The sequence below is a fragment of the Lingula anatina genome, chromosome 2 (assembly GCF_051362555.1).
Source record: "Lingula anatina isolate TDL-2025a chromosome 2, LinAna3.0, whole genome shotgun sequence".
Classification (NCBI taxonomy): domain Eukaryota; kingdom Metazoa; phylum Brachiopoda; class Lingulata; order Lingulida; family Lingulidae; genus Lingula; species Lingula anatina.
This window is the reverse complement of record NC_141768.1, coordinates 18,557,355-18,581,250: the sequence shown is the minus strand read 5'-3', so window position 1 is coordinate 18,581,250 and position 23,896 is coordinate 18,557,355. Positions and strand designations below refer to the sequence as shown.

Below are 23,896 nucleotides of genomic sequence, written 5' to 3'. Positions count from 1 at the left end.
TATACTGATGATGACATTAATAATGATGATAATACCAGCAACAACAACGACACCAATGATGAAAAATAAAAAAATTTCTCCACTTTATCTTCCAGCAAGGAGATGCTATGATCAAGTCAGGCCATGAAGCCAGTCCAGAAATAGAACAAAGATCTAAAATAGTTCTGGTGCACTGGAATGACCTGTTGGAGGCCTCGGCTAACACAGCTAGGGAACTGGAGGAAGCCAAAGATATCCTCGCCTTTACTGAGGAGGGGGACACAGTGGAAGCTTGGATCCGTGAAAAGGTAGGTTTGAATACATGGAGAGTGCATGTATTGCTGTGAATTATTGATACTGTATGGTGTATTTTGATATACAGTCATTTTTTTTTTAATTTAATTTGGTAGATTCGATTTTTTTTCTGATAAAAGCAACATTACACAATGCTGGTTATGTCATGCTTGCTTAATAATATACAATACAGGTTAATATCCCAGGAGGTTGTAGGGTATTATTTAACCAATCAAATTACAGTATTTTCTCATTGACTGGTGAAGGCAGGTGATTGATGTGTTGATTATTTCAGTCCATGTTAATCACTGCTGGAGACACTGGAAAGGACTATGAACACTGCCTGGAACTGCAGAGGAAAGTCAATGATGCTGGAGCGGTATGTCAAAATAAATATATTTTATCATAAAGAAAATATATTAGATGGGATCAAAGGCACTTTTAACATCAACAAGTATAGTGTTCTGTATGCTCCACTCTGTGAGACTGAAAACTTTTAAGTTTTTTTTATTATCCTGGTTATTATGTGAGAGACTCCCCTTAAAGGAGACTTTGTGCTCAACATGGTCAGTTAACCAGATTACTTTAGATTGGTACACTGGCACTTGTGAAAGGGAGTCAAATACCCCCAGTAACATAGCTAAATGTCAGGACCAGTGAAGTTGATGGAGTACAGAAAACTACTACTCAATGTTAAAAGGGCATAATGCATTGAAGAGCAAATTGATCCTCAGTGTTCTCTTCTTTGCATTGCAGAATAGTGTTATAATGATAATGACAAAAGAAGTGGAGATATCTCTTGAATATATAGACTACAGCAAAAAATGATCTTATTTTTTCCACTGATTTGATTAATACTTTGGAAAGAATTATGCTAAATAAATCTTTATAGAGTTATTATTACAATACAGGCTGTCACAGTGGATGAGCAGAGAATCAAGGCAATCCAAGAACTTGGCAATAAGATCATCAAACAAGGCAGAACCGATGTCAAACAAATTCAGGACAAGAAACAAGCACTTCTGGAAAAGTAAGTTTGCACAGAAATTTTCAAGTTCAATTTGAAGACTGATGTCTGCCTTTGTTTATTAATCTAAATTCAGGCATTGTGATTTTAAGTTAATTGATAAATAAATTATTATTATTATTATTATTATTATTATTATTATTATTATTATTATTATTATTATTATTATTATTATTATCTGTGTTAATCCCTTTTAGGTGGCAGGGTTTGCAGGGAGCATTGGCTGAACACAAAGCAAAGCTTGCGGCAGCTTTAGAGGTCCATGCTTTCAACAGAGATGGGGACGAGATTATAGACAGGATATATGAAAAGGTATGGGGATGAGATTTTTGGCAAGATATATGAAAAGATTCAGGGTTATATTTTTGGCAAGATATATGAAGAGTTCTGGGGACAAGATTATAGACAGAATATATGGAAAAGTTCAGCTTTAGTTTTTAGAGCATGATATGGTGACAATTTAGTCAGCCTAATAAAAATTAAAACTTTCACAGCTCTTAATATTGAACAATAACACATTTTGTTTTGTAGCAGTATAGATATTCTAGGTAGTAGTGTTACATGTTCATTTTGTGTATTTTCCAGGCTCTAGCATTCTCCACAGAAGATCTTGGCAAAGATCTCCCCTCAGTTCAGGCTTTACAGAGAAGACATGATGAACTGGAAAGAGACATGACTGTGCTGCAGTCTCAAATAGAGGTAAAAATCCACTTTTATGTCAGGTTTGCTTTTGAATGAAATGTGGTTAAAGTTTCTGTGATTTTTTTAATATATGTAATCATGGATTGCAATATTTACACATATTCACTGTTTAGTTATATCTAATATCTAAAATGAAAAAAGATAAAGGACATCTTAAGTTATTGAAAATTATGTTTTTCTTATTAATCTATAAGTCAGTTATGGTAACTTTACATGTATATAATAAAAAGATTATCATTGTTATATTACCTCATGCAAAATTCACATCTTATGCTCTCAGTTATTGTCAAGGGAATTTGTTTTGATTTCCCAGAAATTGGAATCCCTTGGTCACCACTTGTCCAGGAAGTACCCAGACCAGCTAGGCACCATTAATGACAAGCACCAGGTGGTGCTGGACAACTGGGAGAGGCTGGAGGACCTCTCTGATGCCAGGTATATGGGCTGTACATAGTCACTATACTTCTTTTGGGCTTTCTGGAGGATAAAATTTCTATTTGCCCAATTGCTGAAAAATTGAAGCCAGTTGAAAATTTAGAAGTTAATCTGTGGTGGATTTGGAGAAAAATATAGTACCTTTCTAGGTTTTTTCTGCTGGATTAGGTTTAGTCTGGCAATTTGATTCTTAATGCCAAAATTCTACATTTGTGAAATTCTAGGAAATCCAAACTCCATGATTCCTACCAGCTTCAGAAACTGAAGAATGATTTCCGTGAGTTGGTGACATGGCAGACAGACATGGAGATCAGGATGACAGCTAGTGAGCTGGCCAAGGACGTCCAAGGGGCAGAGCAGATGGTGCACAGACACCAGGAATTTAAGGTACAAGTGGTCACTTTTGAATTGAGGGAAATGAATAGACAGTGATCTTGTTGAGATGATATTTACACCTTTATATATTTCAAATCCTTTATTGTCTGTCAATTGATTATTTCTATGACCATGACCACTATGACCAAGAAGAAAGAAAGGTTCACATTTTCAGAAACCAAATTCTCCCCCTCTTTTCTGCCCAATGTTTATCAATTTTTTATCACCTTAGAAATAGTATTATTGTTGTTAAGAGGATCTGCATGTTATCCTGTGCTGTTTCCAGGCAGAAATAGATGGCCGTGGTCCAGCCTTCCAGCAGCTGAAGACCCAGGGGGAGGACCTGATGTCCAGGGACCACTATGCAGCTGAGGAGATTCAGGCTTTGGTGGACAATGCACAGGTCACTTACACTGAACTGACCACTACTTGGGAACATAGGAAGGTGGAACTGTCACAGTGTTATGACTTGCAGGTAGGTTAGATGCTGTCTCCTCCTCCTCCTCTACCTTCTTGTTCTTCTGCTTACACATTTGTGAAATATTTGCATAACTATTATATATAACTCTTCTGCTACTCTTGATTTCTTTTCTTATTGAAAGATACTTAAGTATAATACAGAAAAAATAATGGGTCAAGTCAAAATTATACAAATAGTGCATAAATTGTTTGTCACTGAAGTGACTCTAATGACCATTTATTTTGAGTCTAAGGATGAATGGTTGCTTGAAAATATGATACCAAAATGCCAAGGTCACACACACTGGGCGATTTTGTGCAAAATATTGATGAACATTTTTTTTTTACTATCAGGTGTTCAATGAATATGCAGAACAAGCAGACATTTGGTTGACTAGCAAAGAAGCATTCCTCTCCAACGAGGATCTTGGTGTAAGTATTTTTGTCAATTTATTTAACATTTATATTTGTAATAATCAGGTGCTTCAAAAGCTTCTGGTGTTAAGACATCTGACAAACATAGTGGGATACATTTCTATAAAAATTATCTGAAAGATAATATTGAGATGGGCACTCAAATAAAACATTCCATAGGATTTTAGTGTGCTTAAAACATATTCCATAGGATTTTAGTGTGCTTAAAACATTTTTTTCATTTGAAATACTTGTTGATTTTAGGACACTCTGGCTGGAGTAGAAGCCTTGCTGAAGAAGCACAGTGGGTTTGAGAAGACACTTCAGGCCCAGGAAGACAAGATCGATGCTTTGGAAGGATTTGCAAAGGAGCTCATAAACCAGAGGCATTACGCATCTGGACAGGTAATGTTCAAAAACCTGTGATGAATTTGCTTATTGACAGAAATGATGCAATGGGATTTGTATTTGATTGTTTACAGTTATTAGTTTTAATTTATTATTCATGCAACATTGTATTTTTAATAATATATTTTCAATATTACCAGTCACAAACTATGGAACGCCATTCACGCAAAAAATGCAGAAGTCAATTCAACAATCTATCGGCACTATTTAACAACCAAAACCTACTTTAACTATCTAAACTTAATTCTACTAAATTAGTTTTGGTCATTTTAATCATTCGTCAAAATCTAACAATCAATAAACGATTCAAAAGTCAATTACCACAACTCAACAATCAGTCACCGCAACTCAACAATCAGTTATCGCAACTCAACAATCAGTTACAGCAACTCAACAATCAGTTACTGCAAACGGTCATTCGCGGACTTAACACCAGATGGCGCGCGCGCACCGTCAGCGATCTGAAACGTCCTTGACCTTTTCCATCGTTTTAACAGTATTAAAATACGTGGTGCCTCGATTTGAAACCATTCAGCTTAAATTGTGTTTTTAATCTCCAAATACTTAAAAAAATCAATAAAGCTATTCGACAAGAACCTATTATATCGTATCTTTTATATTAATTATTATTACATATCACAATAATGAATGAGTCGCCTTTTGATGTACGCCCGGCTATAACCTCTATTAAAAAATATCAATTTTTATGAGATTCGTATCGTTTGGTTCCATTGCCTCGCTTTCAAAAATTAGAACAGGCGCTCCAAAATCGTAAGACGAAGTTAAAATTTTTATATTGGCCGAGTTCGCCACCGACTAGAATGCCTATACGTCCCCGCATCCGATACTCCCGCGCTTCTTTACATCACCGCACCAATACTCCCCCGCACCGATACTCCCCCGCTTCTTTACATCCCCGCATCGATACCCCCCCCTCCCCCCCCCCCCCCCCCCCACTGATACTCCCGCGTACCAATACTCCGCAAAAACACTACTCCCCAAAGCAAAGATTCCCTGGGCTTTGTAGACACAAATCGTGCTTCAAAACCCTTTCTATTATGCTATTTTTTTCAAAGTTGCACAACCCTCTTGGGACACATAATTGACACATTTTATTCGAAATATATTGGGGAAAATAAAGGGCGTTACTCGAAGTCGATCTCAGACTTTGCGTGCAGCTTAACAGTCCGTAGGCCTACAGCTATGCCTTGTAAATTTGAGAAATGTTTGTGCAAAATTAATATTGTTCTCCTACTGTAGTTACCGTATTTATATTATATGCCCTTTTATTTATTTACTTAAGGCAAAGTTAGTTTTAATCTAAGATGACGCAGCTATGTCTTTTCCTCAGGCAACGATGATTTTGTTTAATTATTAAATAATAAAAAAGCAGTGCTAAAGCGCTTCGTTTTCTGTTATCTTCCTCCAACCTTCTTTTCTGCTCTTAAACTTCTTTCCCTTGTCTTTTGGAGGCATATTAGAATCTGAATTGAGCAAAATTCAAAATTTTTGAAAATTGTTGGACAACGAAATTGTAGAGACACGAGCATGCGTCGTGAGCACACCTTTTATTCTCGCAGTCCCGCCGTGTTTTCGACTTACTTCGTCATAGATGTGAGGGCGTGCGCCGTACTCAACACGCAAAGGGCACTTTCTCTTTCATTGCTTGCGACGTGCATCTTGGACCACGCAAGTCTCACTTGCAAACTCCTCGCAAACTCCTTGCGAAGGGAGCAAGTTACGCTTGCGGCCTCGCTGTTTAAAGATTATTTAAACAGCGAGGCCGCAAGCGTAACTTGAGATTATTTGTAGAATAAAGCGTAACAAAGATTATTTGTAGAATCTATTGGAAATGTTTAGTATCCTCCGTACGTGCTTACATACGTGCGAACTCGAAATTTCGCATAAAGGACTTGCGTGGCACGTGAGATTCTCCGCAAAATTTGGACTCAAACGGGTCGTAAGAGCTCGTGCGGCCGGTTGTGACCAAGACTAATGTGTTGTCGCCCAAGATTTTTTAGGAACTTTGCGGCTTCTTTTGTATAATACCGATGCTCAATTGTAAGCAATTAAGATTTGTATGCACTGCGCAATAGCATAAAAACAACATCACCAAGGATCTCCCTGTGGCCATTTTTTTTTTCACTTATCTCACCAATATCCAAAGCGGTTTTCCATTTGAAAAAAGTATTTCTTATACAATGTAGGCCGTGCTTCCGAGTCGTTGACCAATTTTTCAAATCTATATGTGAAAAAAATCGATGCAAAGTGACAGACTCTCCCATGATAGACAGTCCGGTTCCCATCAATTTGCATATAGGTAATTCAGCCCCGCCCTAGATTTTGACCCACTTACGTCGATTGACCCTAACCTGTAGCCTATAATTAAATGGATGGATGACTCTCCGTTACCCAGACCCTCAGTTTCGTGGAAATTGCATAGGGGGAGTAATAATGCGGGGAGTATCGTTGCGGGGGAGTAACGGTGCGCGTATAGGCCTAACGGCAATTCTAGAGGGGATTTATCGATGCGGGGATCTATCGGTGTGAGGTCGTATCGACGTGCATAATGCAAAAATTTACTAAGGAGAAGTATCGGTGCGGGGGAGTATTAGTACGGGGGAGTTACGGTGCGGGGGAGTATTGGTGCGGGGGAGTATCGGCATGACCCCCTAGAATATCCTCACAGCATTATCTGCAATTTTTAATGTATTTTGCAATATAATTTTCATTCCTCCCGATGGATAATATTATTAATCAAGAGTGGGGGAGGGGTGGAAAATCCCCTTGGTGCCACATATAACACTATAAATGCGAAAGGAATTACCCTATTTGTGAAGAGAAAATAAATGTATTTGTTTATTTCAAACAGCGTACTTTTCGCGCATGCGCAGTAGTTTGAGACCTGTGCTATTCCGCATATTATTCGAGTAGGAACTACATGTGGTTCATTGCCATATCTAATTTCAGTATGATGTGATTGAACGCAATCCTACTATTATATACTTAACTATATCATGACAATACGAACACGATGAACCACATGTACTCCCATAATATGCGGAATTGAAAACATGGAAAAGGTCAAGGACGTTTCAGATCGCTGACGGTGCGCGCGCGCCATCTGGTGTTAAGTCCGCGAATGACCGTTTGCGACAACTGATTGTTGAGTTACGGCAACTGATTGTTGAGTTGACGTCTGCATTTTTTGCGTGAATGGCGCACCATGCATTCGCGCCATTCACGCAAAAAATGCATTGTTGAGTTGCGGTAACTGACTTTTGAATCGTTTATTGACTGTTAGATTTTGACGAATGATTAAAATGACCACAATTTACTTAGTAGAATTAAGTTTAGATAGTTAAAGTAGGTTTTGGTTAAATAGTGCCGGTAGATTGTTGATTTGACGTCTGTATTTTTTGCGTGAATGGCGCACCATGTTTCACGCCATTCACGCAAAAATACATTGATACATTGTTGAGTTGCGGTGACTGATTGTTGAGTTGCGGTGACTGATTGTTGAGTTGCAGTAACTGATTGTTGATTTGCGGTGACTGATTGTTGAGTTGCGGTGACTGATTGTTGAGTTGCAGTAACTGACTTTTGAATCGTTATTATTGATTGTTAGATTTTGATGAATGATTAAAATGACCACAACTAATTTAGCAGAATTAAGTTTAGATAGTTAAAGTAGGTTTTGGCTGTTAAATAGTGCCGATAGATTGTTGAATTGACGTCTGCATTTTTTGCGTGAATGGCGCTCCATAACAAACAACATGATGAAAAATTGATCTTGATGTGGTGTTTGTTAAGAACATTAATATGGTTGCTTTGAACTCACAACTAATTTGAAGAGCTATACTACGATGTTCAATATAAAACCTTTGTGCATAAGCATTAATTATGTATTATTGTGAATTGTCAGATATCTGCAAGATGTGAGAGCATTGTCCAGCGTAGAGGCCAGATGAAGACTCTAGTGGTAGCTAGAAAACACATGTTAGAGGACTCCATGAAATACCAACACTTCCTCAGGAGGCTGTATGAGGTACTTGGAATCATTCAGATCAGATATTCTGCAATATTTAATATGACAGGTATTTAAGGTTAATTGTGAAGGAAATTACCAAAAGCTTCTATCCTGCTGAATTTTTAGGATAAAGCATCCTTGAGGGCCGGTAGTAGGTACTGTTTGTGACTTTAATGTTTATTTAGAATACAGCCTGATAGCAACTAATAGAAATGATTTGTAACTTTTTAGATTGCAGTCTGTTTGCATAACTTGTTCTTATGTTTTGCTTCAAATTTGCTGAATGCCTTTCTTTTGCAAATCTGCAGGATGGGATTAACTTTTTCTTTTTTCTTCAAATTTGATACTCACTCTCGTCTTCTTTCAGCTCGACACATGGCTCCAAGAAAAGATGCAGATTGCTCTGGATGAGACTTACAGGGACCCCTCCAACCTGCAGGGAAAGTCCCAGAAACACCAGGCATTTGAGGCAGAACTGGGAGCCAACCTGAGGAGAGTGGAAGCTGTTCAGGAGGTAGGAATCATATTTCTGATTAGAACAAGCCATAGTCATCACATTTATGCAATTTTTAAAATTGTTTCTTTTAAAGGACTTAATACATATTTTTTCTTTTGGGGGTCTCTGTTAATTTCTTTTAGAGAATTGCTGTTTATTTATTTATTTATTTATTTATTTATTTATTTATTTATTTATTTATTTATTTATTTATTTATTTATGCAGGGTTTTTGATAGTGCTATCTGCTCTCTTTAATTTATCAAATTTGAATTTGTTGCTGTTTATTACAGGAGGGTCAGAAACTCATCTGTGGAGGCCATTTTGCATCAACAACAATCCAAGAGAAGTTGTCAGAGATAGCTACTTCATGGAAGGAGTTGATTTCTACCTGTGAAGTGAAGAGAGAGAGGCTCAAAGATGCTTACCAGGTAAATGCTGACATTTTTTTAAAATCCAAATAATTTATGGTGATTTTATGTCCACAGTGTAACTGTACTTCTGTAATGTAAGTTGTTATACATTAATCATTGTAACTAACTTTAAACATCCAGGTCCATAAATAGATTTATTTATTTTTTTTTTTTTTGGGGGGGGGGAGGTTAGAAAGAAAGTCACAAAATGTCCACTCTGAATCAAAATTTGATACAGGTTCTGTTTCATTTCTTAAATTGGCTCAACTAAGGGGAAAAAGAACCATTTAAAATTGTTACATACGGGCCTGCCTGCACTGCATAAAACAAGAAAATTAAGATTGTTTTCTGTTACAAAATCTTTATCTAAATAGTGCTGCATATCTGCTACAGTATTAAATAATGTCACCTGCTTTTTCCTCTTATAGGCCATGCTGTTTAACCGCACAGTTGATGACTTTGAGGAGTGGTTGAAGGACAAGGAGAGCCACCTGGCATCTGAGGATTACGGCAAAGATTTGACTGCTGCTTGTAGCCTACTTAAGAAACACCAGGTAAAATATGCTCTTGATATTTAGATATAGAGACTTGTATGAGACAACAAGAAAACTAAGTGAAACTAGAAATTTAAAGTATTCAGAGAGTACAGACCTTAGCCGAGGCAGCTCAGTTTACATTATTTTTAGTTGATAAATGAATTGATTAATGCATCACCACCACTAAATGATTTTAAGTCTTAAACTTGTTATCCTTAAAATTTTATCAAAATCCATCCAAAGGTTTTTGAGTAACAAACTAACAAAGGCAAAAAGGTAACCTCCTTGGTTCTAGAGACTAACCACTTTTATGATATTAATAGCTTTAAAAATGAAGAGATGTAGTTGTTACAATTTAATTATGTAAGCATTTACATGAAATGTATTATTAATGTGAATACTTTGGCTATCAGTTGTTGGAGCAGGATGTCATGAATCACAGGGAGAAACTGACTGAACTTGAAGAAACTATCAGATCATATGAGCAAGCCAAGCACTTCATGCTGGGAGAATTGAAGGAAAGAGTTGATGAACTGAAGATGAGGTAAAGTGCTCTTTACAGAGATGAAACTCTTTTGTAGTTATCCAGAAATCTAGATATTTAGTTTTTGTATTCCCCCTCCCCCCCCCCCCAAAAAAAAAATAGAGCTGTGGACCTTTTGCACTTGTATTTTTCAGAGTTTATTTTTTTGTCTGTATTTTGAAAGTTATAGAGTTAAATAATAATAATATCTTATAGTGTCACTCACCTGTGCACTTCTTGATTGATCCATTGATTGATTGATTGCTTGAGGCTCAACTAATTTTACCACATTGTCAAAGTTTGCTGTAGTAGATATATATATCTTCTTTAGGTATGTTGCACTAGAAGGGCCTTCTCAGGTGAGAAAAGATCATTTACACCAGTCCCACATGATGTATCAGTTCTACAGAGATGTGGAGGATGAGTTGTCATGGATAAGAGAGAAAAAGATTGTGGTGTCGTCATCAGATTTGGGAGACAACCTGCTCTCTGCTCAGAACTTGCAGAAGAAACACCAGGTTGGTGACTTCAGAAGTATTGCTGTGAAGTATAATTTGTCTATTGCTCATAGTGAAATATGAGTTGGTGACACTTTAGAATCAAAGTATATCTTATGTATTTGTCTTCTGTTATAACAATGATACAATAACTTTATTGAGCACTCAAATGTTTATAGTTACATTTTACAGGTTCTTTACACACCTATTTTTACATATATGCATATAGAGCATACACAGATGACTTAAAGAAATTATGTATTACAGTTGAGAGGTAATATTATATCCACATATTAGGTTAAATTAAATTATTTAACGATGAGACAAATGTACTTGCTACAACAGTCTGCATGCTTTTCTAGACTCTTGAGGGTGAAATCTTGGCCCATGAACAACTGATAGATGTCGCCACTGGCACAGCACATCACATGATCAGTATGCAGCATTTTGCCATGGATGAGGTGCAGAACCGTCAGCTAGAGCTACAAACAGCACTGCAGGAACTGAAGGCAATGGCCAGTGAAAGAAAGAAACATTTGCAGGATTCCTTGGAAGTACAGATGGTATGTAATTTTTTTGGATTGCGAAGCAAGAATGTTTTATTTACTGTCCTGATATAATTTTGACTTTTTAAATAACTCTAAACCATTGATTTTTAGAAATTATTATACATTTTTTATATACTTGCCAAATGGTCATAATAGTATATAATAATGATAATAGATATCACTCTTAGACTGTCAATACAAGGGTTGCCTCTCATGAATCTTAATTAGAAAGTTTTTTTAATGCATACTTTTGAAATTTTGCAAATGAAATTTCACAATGAATATTTTCAGTATTACACAGATGTTGCTGAGGCAGAAGTTTGGATCAGCGAAAAGCTGCCATTCCTGACCAGCTCTGAAATAGGCAAAGATGAGGATGCTGTTCAGGTATAACTTCGTTGTTTTTAATATTATCAAATCACTCATTATATAACCCTGAGTAACAACCTTCATTATGTAACCCCATGTAACAACCCATAGTTTACCTTTTTATACTAGGCAAAGATTAACTACTTTATAAAACAAATTAATATAAAGATGTTCACACCATTATTAAAATCATTAAAGATATAACAGCATATAGTTTGTGGATATATTTATATATTTTACAGGTGCTCATTAAAAAACTTGACACACTAGACCTGGATATAGAAAATTACAACACAACTATTGGTACACTGTCAGGGAGATGTGTAGACCTTGTCAGCAGAGGACATTATGACAGTGAGCATATTCAACAGAAACAGGTGACAAATAGACACTTTGAATACTTCCCTGCTTGAGTGCTTTTATAAGAAATAAAGAAACAGTATCAGGCAAATTCCTGTGCTGTAGATTTTGGCTTTGTGCAAATGTATTACTTGATGCATTTTAAGTGTTTTTTAAAGCAAGTCTTAATCTGAACCACCCCATTGCAGAAACACTGTATAGTGCTTCATGCAGAGACTATTTCAGAACTCGGTATGATGTAATGCAATTAGTTTTGACAGTTTGTGAGGCAAGCATTTCCATAGTACTCCAAATTTTACACAAATGAATTGAGATGTAGCCTTTTACATTTTATTGTTTTGTGCGTGTGTGTGTGTTGGGGGGGGGGGGGGGGGCACAATTTTTATATAAAACTGTCTTGTTTTTTTTCCTGTAATATTTCTTTTTATTGAACATCCTGTTTGCCTGTAATAATTCCAGGCCAGCCTGGAGCAGAGCTATCAGTCCCTCCATGAGTTGTCCAGCCAAAGAAGAGCTAGACTGCAGGACAACAAGCAGCTGTATGACTTTTACCACGAGGCTGATGAGGTGGCCGCCTGGATTAAAGAGAAAGAGGTCATTGCTTCCTCGGAGGATTATGGCAGAGATTTAGAGCACGTAGAGGTTGGTACCTCTATGGCATACATAAATGGCTTAAATGAAATGGAAGACAGAATTGTTTGAATTCTTAGAATTGACATATTTGAAGCAAATGAAGTAACTTTTATTGTATGAGAATGCTGTGAAACTAAAAATAATAACTGCACTGGGGAAAAAATTTTGGATGGTAGATGTACATTAGATTTGTTTTTCATGTCAGCTTCGTTTATATGTATACAAATAACAGTAATGCACTCTATTTGCTTAATTAACTTCTTTTTAGCTACACCAGAAACTTTCCAGTTTTGTCAAAAACATACTCGTCAGTTAAGACCTTGTACATGTAGAAGCCACAGCATGTTCTGCAAAATCTCACATTGTACATAATTTTTGTACTGCCTTCTCATTCAGTTACTCCAGCAGAAATTTGCCAGCTTTGTCCAGGACCTGTTGTCCAGCGAGGACCGTGTAGTGACCATTAACACCCTGTCCCAGACCTTGGCAGCACAGGGACACTGGGAGTCCGAGGCCATAGAGAAGAGATGTGAGGAGATCAACCAGATGTGGGTGGATGTGAAGGAACTGGCTAACACCAGGCAGGAGGTAATACACATAGGATAGGCTCTCTTCATGATGAGCTCAAAGTATGTGTTGTATGTATTGATCAGGACAAGGTGATTCTTTGGTCTTTTATACATTAATCAGTACGGTAATAACTGTATCTTTTCAATTTGGGAAAAATTGTCAGTTTTTCAGGTACGTGATTTTAGAATCATTAAAAATAAACTTCTTTGTAGCATTTGTGATGTTTTTTTTATATATAGGATGGAACTTTTCAATTTTTTTTTTTTTTTTTTTTTTTTTTGTTCAGAGAAATGAGTTTTGTATATTCCAAAATATTCACAGGACGTATTAGATTTACTTTTCCCTCTCATGTGATACCACACTACTGGAGGAATCAGAACATTCACTCTCTCATTTCTATCATTTCCATTGTTCAGGCCCTGGCTGGAGCTAGAGAAGTGCACACATTTGACCGTGACTCTGACGAGGCTATTGAGTGGATGCAGGAGAAGGAAGGGGTAGTGGACTCTGAGGACTATGGCCATGATGTGGACAGTGTCCAGGCATTGCTTAGACATCATGAAGCTTTGGAGGTATGTCAGGATCAATGCTCATCGCCACCTACATATCATTATTATTGTGTAGTTCATGGGTGTCCACAGACTTTTGAAAATTGTACGCACAGTTGGAGCTGGACAGAGATAAAAAATAATGTAATTTAGCTTAACAAACCTAGGTTAACTCTGATAATGCAGTAATATAGTGACTGTCAACAGCATAGTTGCAGACAATAGGCAGGATTTGCTAGTTATATCATATCATATCAGTTATCTCATATCATGAGAATTAATCTAATAGACTAATCTGCATAGATCAATAATTAGTATTGTTGCTGTCCATTTCAACATTAGATAAAGTGAAATAATTTTTTAAATATCAAAATCAAAATAGAGACCACATTTTGCACACTTACAACCTTATGAATAAGACAATCTAGACCAGTGGTTTTTCTCATCTTCCAGGGAGACCTCGCCGCAATCAGTGAGAAAGTCCACAACAACAGCACAGAAGCAGAGCGCCTCCTTGGTCTGTTTCCAGATGCTCAGGCCCACGTGGCAGCCAAACATGACGAGATGGTCCAGTGCTGGAACGTCCTGTTGGACAAGACCAGTCTGAGGAAAGCCAAGCTCCAGCAGGCAGAGCAACTACAGGTCTACTTCAATAACTACAGGGAACTGGTGTAAGTGTGGTTTGATATTGGCATGACTGGTTTTTGTGATTTTTTAAACAGTGGTAGCAAGTGATAAATTGAGTGTACGTTTGTGCTTCTGTGTGTTTGAGGGTGTGTTTTTGCAGACCATTTTGTCGTCTTTGACAATCTTTTTCCAAATTACACAGGTTGACCAGATTTATCATATCTTTATTAGACATGATCAGAGATAATATTTCTTTTAATTTATTATTATTATTATTATTATTATTATTATTATTCAGAGCCTGGTGTAGTGAGATGATGGCTGTGATCACAGCAGATGACCTGGCACATGATATAGCAGGTGCTGAGGCTCTCATTAACAGACACAAGGAACACAAGACAGAGGTTGACATGCACCTGGACGCCTTCACCAAGTTTAAACACACTGGACAGGAGATGATTAACAATGGACATTTCTTGGCAGAAGAGGTAAGTACATGTATAATAAAAAAAGATCATTGTTGTCAGATGTCAGTGTATTAAAAAAGATAATTGATCATAAATGGAAAATATCAAACAAAAGCAGTAAAAACTTTCATACCATTAGCTTACGGCCAACCTGGATGTAGGCCTTCATCATCAGTCTGATGAAAGTTTTAAAGTTTTTTTGGCTCGTGTTTGTTAATTTCCATTTATGATCCAACTACCAAGCTAATGAACATTTTTGCTTAAGATAATTGTCAGATGTCAGCGTGGTTCTCAGACTGCTTACTTTGTACATGCAAATTTGCCGTAGAAATTAAACTTTTAATTCTTATTTGAATGCATAACAAGGTAGCTTAGATCTTCTATTACCAACTGATTAACTTCCACTAAATATAATAAATTCTCATTTGGCCCATTTCTGACCTACCCTGAAAGTGCTATCAAAATCCATCCATAAGTACTAGAGCTGGGCTGTTAACTAACAAATGCAAAAACCTCCTTTGCTGTAACTACATGTAACAGAAAAATCAGTACGTGTTTTGCATACAACACAAGTGTATGTATGACTCTATGAATGTGTGATTGTTTAAGTTATGATTTTCATTATCTTGTTTACATTTCAGATTCAAGAAAAGATGGCCCACCTGGATGAGCTATTGAAAAGCCTGTTAAAAACTTGGCATCAAAGAAAAGATTTATATGATCAAAATCTGGATGTGCAGGTAGAATTTTTCTTTTTGATATATAATCAGTGTTACACAGCTCACGGTTTGAAATCCTAGGTCATATTATAACAAATTATTGAAGTACAAGTTAACAAAATTTTATTTATCTTTCTACTGTTTTTTGGTCATTACAATAAGATAATGTGAACTACATGTATTGATATTGCCTGCCATACCAGTAGGACCAAGACAGCCACTGCTTCTCTGCATTAACTCCAATAACTTTTATAATATGAAAACCTGCCACAAAATAATTTTGTTAAATTTTGCTAAGAAATCATTTATGGCATTTGTAGCATTTTAGGTTAAGATACTTTGATATATATGCTATGCTTGTGTGCATTCATTCATTCATTCATTCATTCATTCATTCATAATCATAATCATTCATGAGTTTTGTATATTCCAAAGAATTAATGTATTCCTATTTAAATTTTCAGCACTTCAAGCATGATTTGGAGCAGTTAGAAGCATGGATGTCAGCCAGGGAGTCCATGCTGCATGAGAACATCACTGCTGACTCCATCAATGCAGTAGAAGAGATGATAAAGAAACATGAAGACTTTGAGAAAACGCTCAGTGCACAGGAGGACAAGTTTATGGCAGTGACTCGAATAACACTGGTAAGCATGGTGTATTTGTATTGATTAAGCTTTGTACCTATCAAGTGTGGACAGAATGGATATTGCTGTAATATTGTGGCAAATTTTCACAATGAATAATGTAGAAAATATAACTTTTATGCCTTGAAAAGAGAAAAAAACGTTTAACAACCTTTGTAGTATTCTTGTGCTCTTTTTTTTTTCAAATTTTACTTACAACACATAACTTACTGCTTATACATTATCCAGTGAAACTTTTGACACATTTTTACACAAGTTTGATATAATTCCCTTAAGCAGTCTCTAAAGTGACAGACAAACGTTTTGCAGGTGGTATTCTTTGCATTGCTCATATGTTTTAGTCTCTATTTTTATATTCAGTTGGAATCTGCTTTCCAAGATCAGAAAAAACAGGAAGAAATGCAGAGACAGAGTGAAGAAGAGCGGAAAGCCAAGGATAGAAGAGAAGAAATCAAGAAGCAGACTCAAGAGAGAATTCTATTGGTAAGGTTTTTTATCATCACATGCTGTACAGACCCTCACATTTATACTTTTGTTTAGGTAACATATGCTTCATAGACAATTTTTGGAAAAGAGCACCAAGAAGCATGCATTTAGCCATGTTGGAAGGAAATTGTTTCATTTTTTTAAATCTAACATGATATTTAACCATGTATTGAGATTGAGGTTTGTTTTATTTTTTGGTCTATTTCTCCAGTTGATTTGAGACCAGCAAGGGTATTAACACACATGCATAATATATCTGAGGTGGTTGCGGTGGTTGAAAGCTTTTGCTAACTGTTGCTTATTACAGGAACGCAAAATGGAGGAACAAGGCAAGAAAACACCAAATAAGGATTCATTGAACGGGTAGGTGGTATAAGGTGGAATGTGGAGGCGCATATATTTTTGCAAAAGCATTGTCTTCCCTATTTGGAGTGTTTTTAATCAGAATACTAACACAGAGATATGTGATTTATTGTTTGTGCCTGTAATTGTTTGCCTAGTGATAGGGGAAGTGGAATTTCTGAATTTTTGTTTTAGTATTTGAGGGAGTTTTTTGTTAAATATAATCTATTGTCTGTGTGACAGATGTACATTCTTCTTGTTATTATAGTAGAATTTTTCAATTGATTTGGAAAGACTCCCCCCCCCCTTTCTCTTGGTGTTTCTGTCAGTTGTAGAACCCACTCCATTCTTCATTTTAGTACTACCATAACTATAACCAAAGACTCAGCAAGTGAGGCAGGCAGTGATCACACCCCCACATCAACTCCCCATAAACACAAGGGCGGACTTCGTAGGGCAGACTCCTGGAACTCCAACGAAAGCACCCCCAGTAAGAGGTCCCCCTACAGGAGAGAAGAGAGAAGAAAGCGCACTCCAAGTTTCACAACCAGGAGAAGGACGCTGAGTTTTCAGGAGAAGTATCAGCTTCCCTCAGCATTGCCCCCAGTGGAGATGGAAGGGTTTTTAGAGAGGAAACAGGAACTGCAGTCTGGAGGGAAAAAAGCAGCTGTCAGATCGTGGAAGAATTTTTATACTGTGTTGTGTGGACATTTATTGTGCTTTTTCAAAGATAGACAAGGTATGATATGGGTAACAATGTATAACATTTATAGAAAAGACCTTTAGTTGATGTTTGTACTTGTACACTTAACATCTTGTTTACCCATGATACATGTTTCTCATTTTTATGTGTAAAAGGTCTTGGCAGTATTCAAATGATTTTTAATTAATGATTTTTTTTTCTCAAAATGATTTGCATTCTTTTTATGATTTTTGAAGATAAGTTTATTGTTAATGTTTTTCTTAAACATGAATCTAATCAGCATGTTTTTAGATCCATATTAAAAGTGTTTCATATACTTGTTATTTGTGTCACTCTGTAATAGTATGTCTTTACCATATTCTAGGCTTTGAAGAAAGCAAGGCTCTTTCTTCTCCAATCAACTTATACAGTGCCACCTGTGAGGTAGCCATTGACTATAAAAAGAAGAATGTGCTGCGTGCGGTGCTAGCAGACGGTTCTGAGTACCTGTTTATGACACCCACAGCAGATGAGATCCCAGCATGGGAGAAAAAGATCAACTTTATTGCAGGTGGGAAATAATTTCAATGGCGTTTTGTTTAACTGTTAAAGGTACATACGAACCGAGCATCGGTGGAGCATGGATTCCCAGTAACACATGTAAACCACTTCTACTAGTTTCTTATACGACTCTAATAAATTCGACATGCCAAGGGATAACTGAATAAATCACCCGATCAGCCATAAAAAAGCTTTAGAGTTCTCCTTTCTTTAAATTTTTGGTTGTCAATTTAACGTACTTTCGTGACCTACTTTTCTGCCCCATTGACATACAGCATAGAATGCTAGCAGAAAAATCTGCTCAAACATCACTTTCGGGTAAAATTAAAATGCATTTTGGTAATTCTCTTAGTTATACTACTTGAAACTATATGCTGGCATTTGGTTGGTTTTTATGACAAAAAATTGACTTTGTATGTATCTTTAAACAAGTTGTATTTCAGCACATCCCTATAAAAATTTTTTAAAACTATTTGAGTACATTGCATTCATTTTTGAAAGAAGTAAGAAGATTTGATAATAAGAATTTATAAATATGTCTCTCTGAACATGAAATAAAATGTAATGGATGTGGTCAATTGAATTATCAAGGAACAGATTGTCTTGTGATGTATGTAAAAGAATAGCAGATATGCTTCTGGAGAAGCAAGCAAGTCAAAGAGTCCTTGCATCTTCATTCACCATATTAATTTCACCTTCTGTTACAAAACTTGATTCACGGTTTCAATTGACACCTTTTCAGCTTTACCTCCTTCAAAACAGTTGACACACCATGAAGCTGTAAATGTAGCTGCAGACAAAGAAGTCATGGCAACTGCATCTGAAAGCAACTCCACAGAGTCTTCATTCTTAACAACCAATTTACCTGACACTGACAGCAGCCACAGCCCCACGGTGACTCCAGTCAGGTTGACCAAGCCCAAAGAATTTGAATCCTCACTTACTTCAAGTATTAGTCCTAAAGCTTACCAGAAGGATTCAAATGAACCAAGTGACCATAGTCCACTACAAACTTCGAGGGACCAATTGGTAAATCATCAAGGTGTTAAGGACAGAAACGCAGCAGAGAATGGCCAGAATTATTCTGCTAAAAGGCTAACACCTGGTAAACTGACCATAGATATGAATGGTGGGCATATGACCAGGGACAGTTCTGGGAGGCATCCAGTTAGCCCAAGAAAAGGTCATCATGTTGGTCCTAATATTTCTGTTTCCCACAGTTCTCATTCAAACAGTGAGACCAAGACAGGAACCAAGTCAGAATCTTTGCAGGACAAAGAGAACCATTCTGGATCAAAAGTTGATAAAACTCCATCTCCTTCACCATTTGGTAAAAAACAAAAAGAACACAATGATGTATTATCAAAATCCTCAGAAAATCGGCCAGTCTCACCATACAGTCCCTCGAAGGGAAAACCATTCAGTTTTGCAATGATGTCAAACAGTACATCAGGTTCAGCCGTCAACCAAAGATCCATGTCTACCTCAGTGAAGACTTTATCCCCAGGGTCACCTGCCAAATCTAATACAAACGTACTCCCAGATAAAGTTCACAATGGACAGTCAAAACCTTTCATTCCAGGGTCTCCTCCACCCAAGAAGCCAGATTCAACACCACCATTGGTATTACCCAATGAAAGCAAGCATAACAAAACTGGAGAGGAATCACCCAATGAGAACCAGCTTTACAAAACAGTGGAACACTTGAGTGCTATACCACCGCAGCCTGTGCGGCCTGCACCACCATCTCCTGAGAAAACATCACCACAGCTTAAGAATTCTGTGTCAGATTCAAAAGAGAAAGAAGAGAAACATGTTTCCAGTGTTTCATTACAGCTCAATCAGAAGCACAAATTACCACATGTCTCTGTCACCTCTTCACCGTCTTCATCAGCATCAAATTCCCTCAAGATAACTACCAAGGATACTCAATCAGTGATTGCAGAACACCCAGACTCTGCACGTTTCAATGGGTTCATGAGTCCAACCAAAAGTGACCCCACTGTGTTAAGATTAAATAAGGTGACATACCCCAATACTGTATCTTCTAGTGTCTCCAAGAAGCAAGGTTCATATGATGTTTCACAATGTAGCACTCTTGAGAAAGATTTGGAATCTCATAACAGTACCATAAAAACTGTAGTTAAAGTGGATCAAAAAGGACCAAATGTGCAATCTGGGCTGGTAAAATCTCCTCCAATTTCTCCAAGAAAAAGCAAAATAGTATCTTCTCAAATTCCTCAAGACACTAACGAAAAGTTCACCATCAGTGTAGACGATAAACAATCTGTAGTGCAGGGACCTGCATTGCCCTCTACAGTGTTTTCTGGTACACATGTGCCACCTACAGTTCATCCCATTTCACACGTTCCCAGGGATGCCAATGACATGTCTCCAACAGAACTATACAGGACGATTGATGAAGCATTCGATGAGGCTCTGGCTGAGGCAGGTGATCCCCTTGGGGAGTCGCAAACAAGTCTGGGTAACATCTCCATTGGTAGTATGGACAGTTCCCTGGGCTATGTCACACCGCTCAGTAGCAACAGGCAGGACAGCAATAGAACAGAGAGTCATAGAGAAGACAGCTCCAGGCAAGATGGTCACAGAGATAACAGTCACAGATATGTCGTACAAGGGGATTCCTCAGTGGATGAAGCGGTGAGGCAGGCGTTGAGTGATACTATCACTGGTGACGAAGAGATTAACTATGGTGTACCACCAGAGTTCTCAGACACTGCACCATGGGATAGTTCATCACAGCATAGCAGTCAGTCTGATAAGTCAGGTAGGTTTGAGGCCCAGTGGTAATACCATAGTCTTAGTCGAAATCTTAGTCTAAAAACTCTAATTTCAGTCTATGTCTTAGTCTGAAAAGGTTTACGGTATACAAAATATGTGAAAAAGCAGTGGCAAATGCCAGCCATGTCATGTCTGCTGCTTGACAAGATATTCATCTGCTATATGTTAAGTACAATTCTATTCGGTATTGTTTGGTGAAAAAAAAAGAAATATTTTGACTTTTGAAAAGTAAATGATATAGATTCAGGCATGATGTGTGTACGTATGTATCTTGGCCCGAAAAGGTCCTCTCTGCATCAAAATTTATGACATCTCTCAAGTTGGGTTAGTTAAAGGGATAAAAGGTCTATATATTCAAGGAAGAAGTACCTCCACCCCTTTGAAATTAATGACTACGTACCTCTTCAGTGGTTAAATTGCATAGATAAATCCCCTTTTTTTCCTTCAGATTCTCCCCTCCCTCCTTCTGTCCCACACAGTGCCAGACCTACCAGTGCCAGAAGTGCACGCAGTGAGTACAGTGACTATGGCGTGACCCCACCTCTGCCCTCACTGCCCCCACCACTGGCAAATCACAGTGATGACGATGATGAGGATGACGATGATGATGGCTTGGACTGGCCTGACATTCCTGAGATTCCTGAAAATTCAAAACCAATAGGTATGAAAGCTACTCTCTCTCTCTCTCTATCTATCTATCTATCTATCTATCTATCTATATATATATATATATATATATATATATATATATATATATATATATATATATATATATATATATAATAAAAGACTAATTTTTCCCTTGAGACAACTTCTGCTGAATAAAAGTGATTGCAGTGGCCTGCATACGAATCTATATGTACCAGTAGATACTGGATTCATCCACTTGTCTTTCTGCTTGATTTGCCAATTTTCTATGCTACTTAAGTCACCGAAAACACTAAAGGATAGTATTCACAATTTGGAATTTCTTGCTGTAAGATATTGCTTGGATGGTGCTTAAAATAATGGTGCAGTATGCTTGCTTTACATATGAAATATGCAACTATTTCACCAAAGCTTAAATGGTTTGTGGCCTATACCTAGACACTTGCTTCTATTCACTAGGCACATTGTCTGTCAGTTCTGCAGTGGCTGGTGATATCACTGACACATTGGTTTCACAATCTTCACCAAGAAAGCAGGTAAAGAAGTGTGTTCTGTCTTGTGCACATTATTTCTAACATTGTAAATATCATAGCATCTGAAGTATATGTACAAGATCATTAACATGCATACACTCACATACAGCACACACTGCCACCAAAATTTATTACATGAAGTCTAGATTATAAAATTATTGTTAAATGACATGATTAGCCTTTTTGATGATTTTCAAGATTTAAAAACTGTCCATTCAAAGATGAATACATTAAGTGCATTCTTGGAGGTGGCTGTTATACAGAAATTTGCTCACAGCACATGACACAATTTTCTAGTGATTTATTTCTAACACTGACATAATTGCAGGCACTGGAGCCAGGTCCAAACAAGTCACCAAGGAAGAAGACCCAGGCACCACAACCCCCAGGGCGACCCCCACCCTACCCAGCACCCCCACCCCACCCAGCAGTTATACCCCACCGGGTTCAGGTTTCTGGCAGCATAAAAGAGTACCCAGGGGTACCAGCACACCCAGGGGGAACACCACTAAATGGAGGGGAAGGCACCAGTAGTACCAGTCCACGCATGATGAGTGTGGCACCACTTGAACAAGGTATAGGTGGCGCCACTGCTGCTCCTCCTCTGTCACCTAGCAACCATACTGTTGCCATTAAAGGGTTGACAGACGTGGCAGGAGACAGCAGTGTTGAGATGCCAGTTGCGGCAAAACCTGGAAAAGAGAAAAAGAAATCACATAAAGTTTTTTCAAATATATTCAAGAGAAAAAAGTAAAAGAACTAAGGAATATATTTCAGTGGTACATAATGTAGTTCATTTATTTTAAAGAACTGTGCATTTTGAAATATATTATACTTGACTGAGACTTATCTATTTTTAGAGTGCAAATTTAATCAAAATCAAAATGTGAGCATTCCAATCTTTTCTATGCACATTGAGGTCCTTTGATAACTACATTTTTCTTTCTCAATCAAGGATTGTACAATGAAGAGTTTAGTATTTTGAAATGAATAAAAACAAATGAAAATAATTCCCCAGCTCTATGATATATGAAGCATATTTTCCCATGTTATTTTAGTGTTATAAAAAGATCTCCTCCACAGATTTTTCTGTGTAGTTTCAGAACTAGTTTATGTATATTCTAGTTACATGCTTTTAACATGTATGTGATGTCTTACTAATTTAGTTTGTGCAGAATTTTAACTGACCTATACTCATATTTATGAATTCATTTGCTCAACATATGATGAGGGATCAATTTTTGCAATTATCATTATACTCCATGCTGCAAAATGGGATGATAGATAAAGAAATAGTTGAAATGCAGCACTCAAGCTAGTGTATGTAGCTTGCACCATTTTAGAATCCGTCCTCTTTTCTAGAATACTTCATGGTTTGTCATTTTAATAAAAATGTTTATTATGCATGTATTGTTATGTTACTTTTTGAACTTGAAGTACATAATTTTCATTTTATCTGATGCCTTTTAAGTTTATTGTGTAATATTTTTTTGTAAATGCATATTCTATATTTACAGGGTAACAGCAAGCCAATTGTATTTTTATTGCCAATTGCAGAACTTGGTTGTGTATATACATTGTTTACTATATATTATATAATATATTTAGATACATATAAGCTGCTTTTGTGTGCTTTGTGAAGATAAATGGACATTAATTTGATCAAATTGAAATGTAATCATGGTTGTGAAATAAATCATCTTTTTTATTTTGGTAATTACACCATTCAAGAGTAAAATGGAATATTACATTTTGGATTAAAGTGAA

General features: G+C 36.9%; 1 protein-coding gene across 2 annotated transcripts in view; it reads left to right on the top strand.

The window, feature by feature from the left end:
- The window catches only part of LOC106171059 (spectrin beta chain, non-erythrocytic 1), a 90,454-nt gene extending 66,600 nt beyond the window's left edge, over positions 1-23,854 (top strand). Inside the window, exons 57-90 of one of the 2 annotated variants that reach the window (XM_013551179.3) lie at positions 96-287; positions 569-652; positions 1,185-1,303; positions 1,498-1,612; positions 1,886-1,999; positions 2,316-2,437; positions 2,662-2,824; positions 3,099-3,287; positions 3,626-3,703; positions 3,950-4,090; positions 8,019-8,141; positions 8,491-8,637; positions 8,912-9,049; positions 9,460-9,585; positions 9,981-10,111; positions 10,422-10,608; positions 10,950-11,150; positions 11,427-11,522; positions 11,747-11,881; positions 12,324-12,506; positions 12,894-13,085; positions 13,484-13,639; positions 14,069-14,286; positions 14,541-14,730; positions 15,351-15,449; positions 15,893-16,075; positions 16,436-16,558; positions 16,869-16,924; positions 17,263-17,642; positions 17,971-18,156; positions 18,889-20,934; positions 21,397-21,609; positions 22,056-22,132; positions 22,458-23,854. In XM_013551179.3, coding sequence (XP_013406633.2) covers positions 96-287; positions 569-652; positions 1,185-1,303; positions 1,498-1,612; positions 1,886-1,999; positions 2,316-2,437; positions 2,662-2,824; positions 3,099-3,287; positions 3,626-3,703; positions 3,950-4,090; positions 8,019-8,141; positions 8,491-8,637; positions 8,912-9,049; positions 9,460-9,585; positions 9,981-10,111; positions 10,422-10,608; positions 10,950-11,150; positions 11,427-11,522; positions 11,747-11,881; positions 12,324-12,506; positions 12,894-13,085; positions 13,484-13,639; positions 14,069-14,286; positions 14,541-14,730; positions 15,351-15,449; positions 15,893-16,075; positions 16,436-16,558; positions 16,869-16,924; positions 17,263-17,642; positions 17,971-18,156; positions 18,889-20,934; positions 21,397-21,609; positions 22,056-22,132; positions 22,458-22,883 — 7,329 coding nt within the window. In that variant the 3' untranslated portion in view covers positions 22,884-23,854. Of the gene's footprint in view, positions 1-95; positions 288-568; positions 653-1,184; positions 1,304-1,497; positions 1,613-1,885; positions 2,000-2,315; positions 2,438-2,661; positions 2,825-3,098; positions 3,288-3,625; positions 3,704-3,949; positions 4,091-8,018; positions 8,142-8,490; positions 8,638-8,911; positions 9,050-9,459; positions 9,586-9,980; positions 10,112-10,421; positions 10,609-10,949; positions 11,151-11,426; positions 11,523-11,746; positions 11,882-12,323; positions 12,507-12,893; positions 13,086-13,483; positions 13,640-14,068; positions 14,287-14,540; positions 14,731-15,350; positions 15,450-15,892; positions 16,076-16,435; positions 16,559-16,868; positions 16,925-17,262; positions 17,643-17,970; positions 18,157-18,888; positions 20,935-21,396; positions 21,610-22,055; positions 22,133-22,457 lie in introns of those variants that run through there. The other variant, XM_087006779.1, reaches the window with a different exon arrangement.
- The last annotated feature ends 42 nt before the right edge of the window (positions 23,855-23,896 follow it).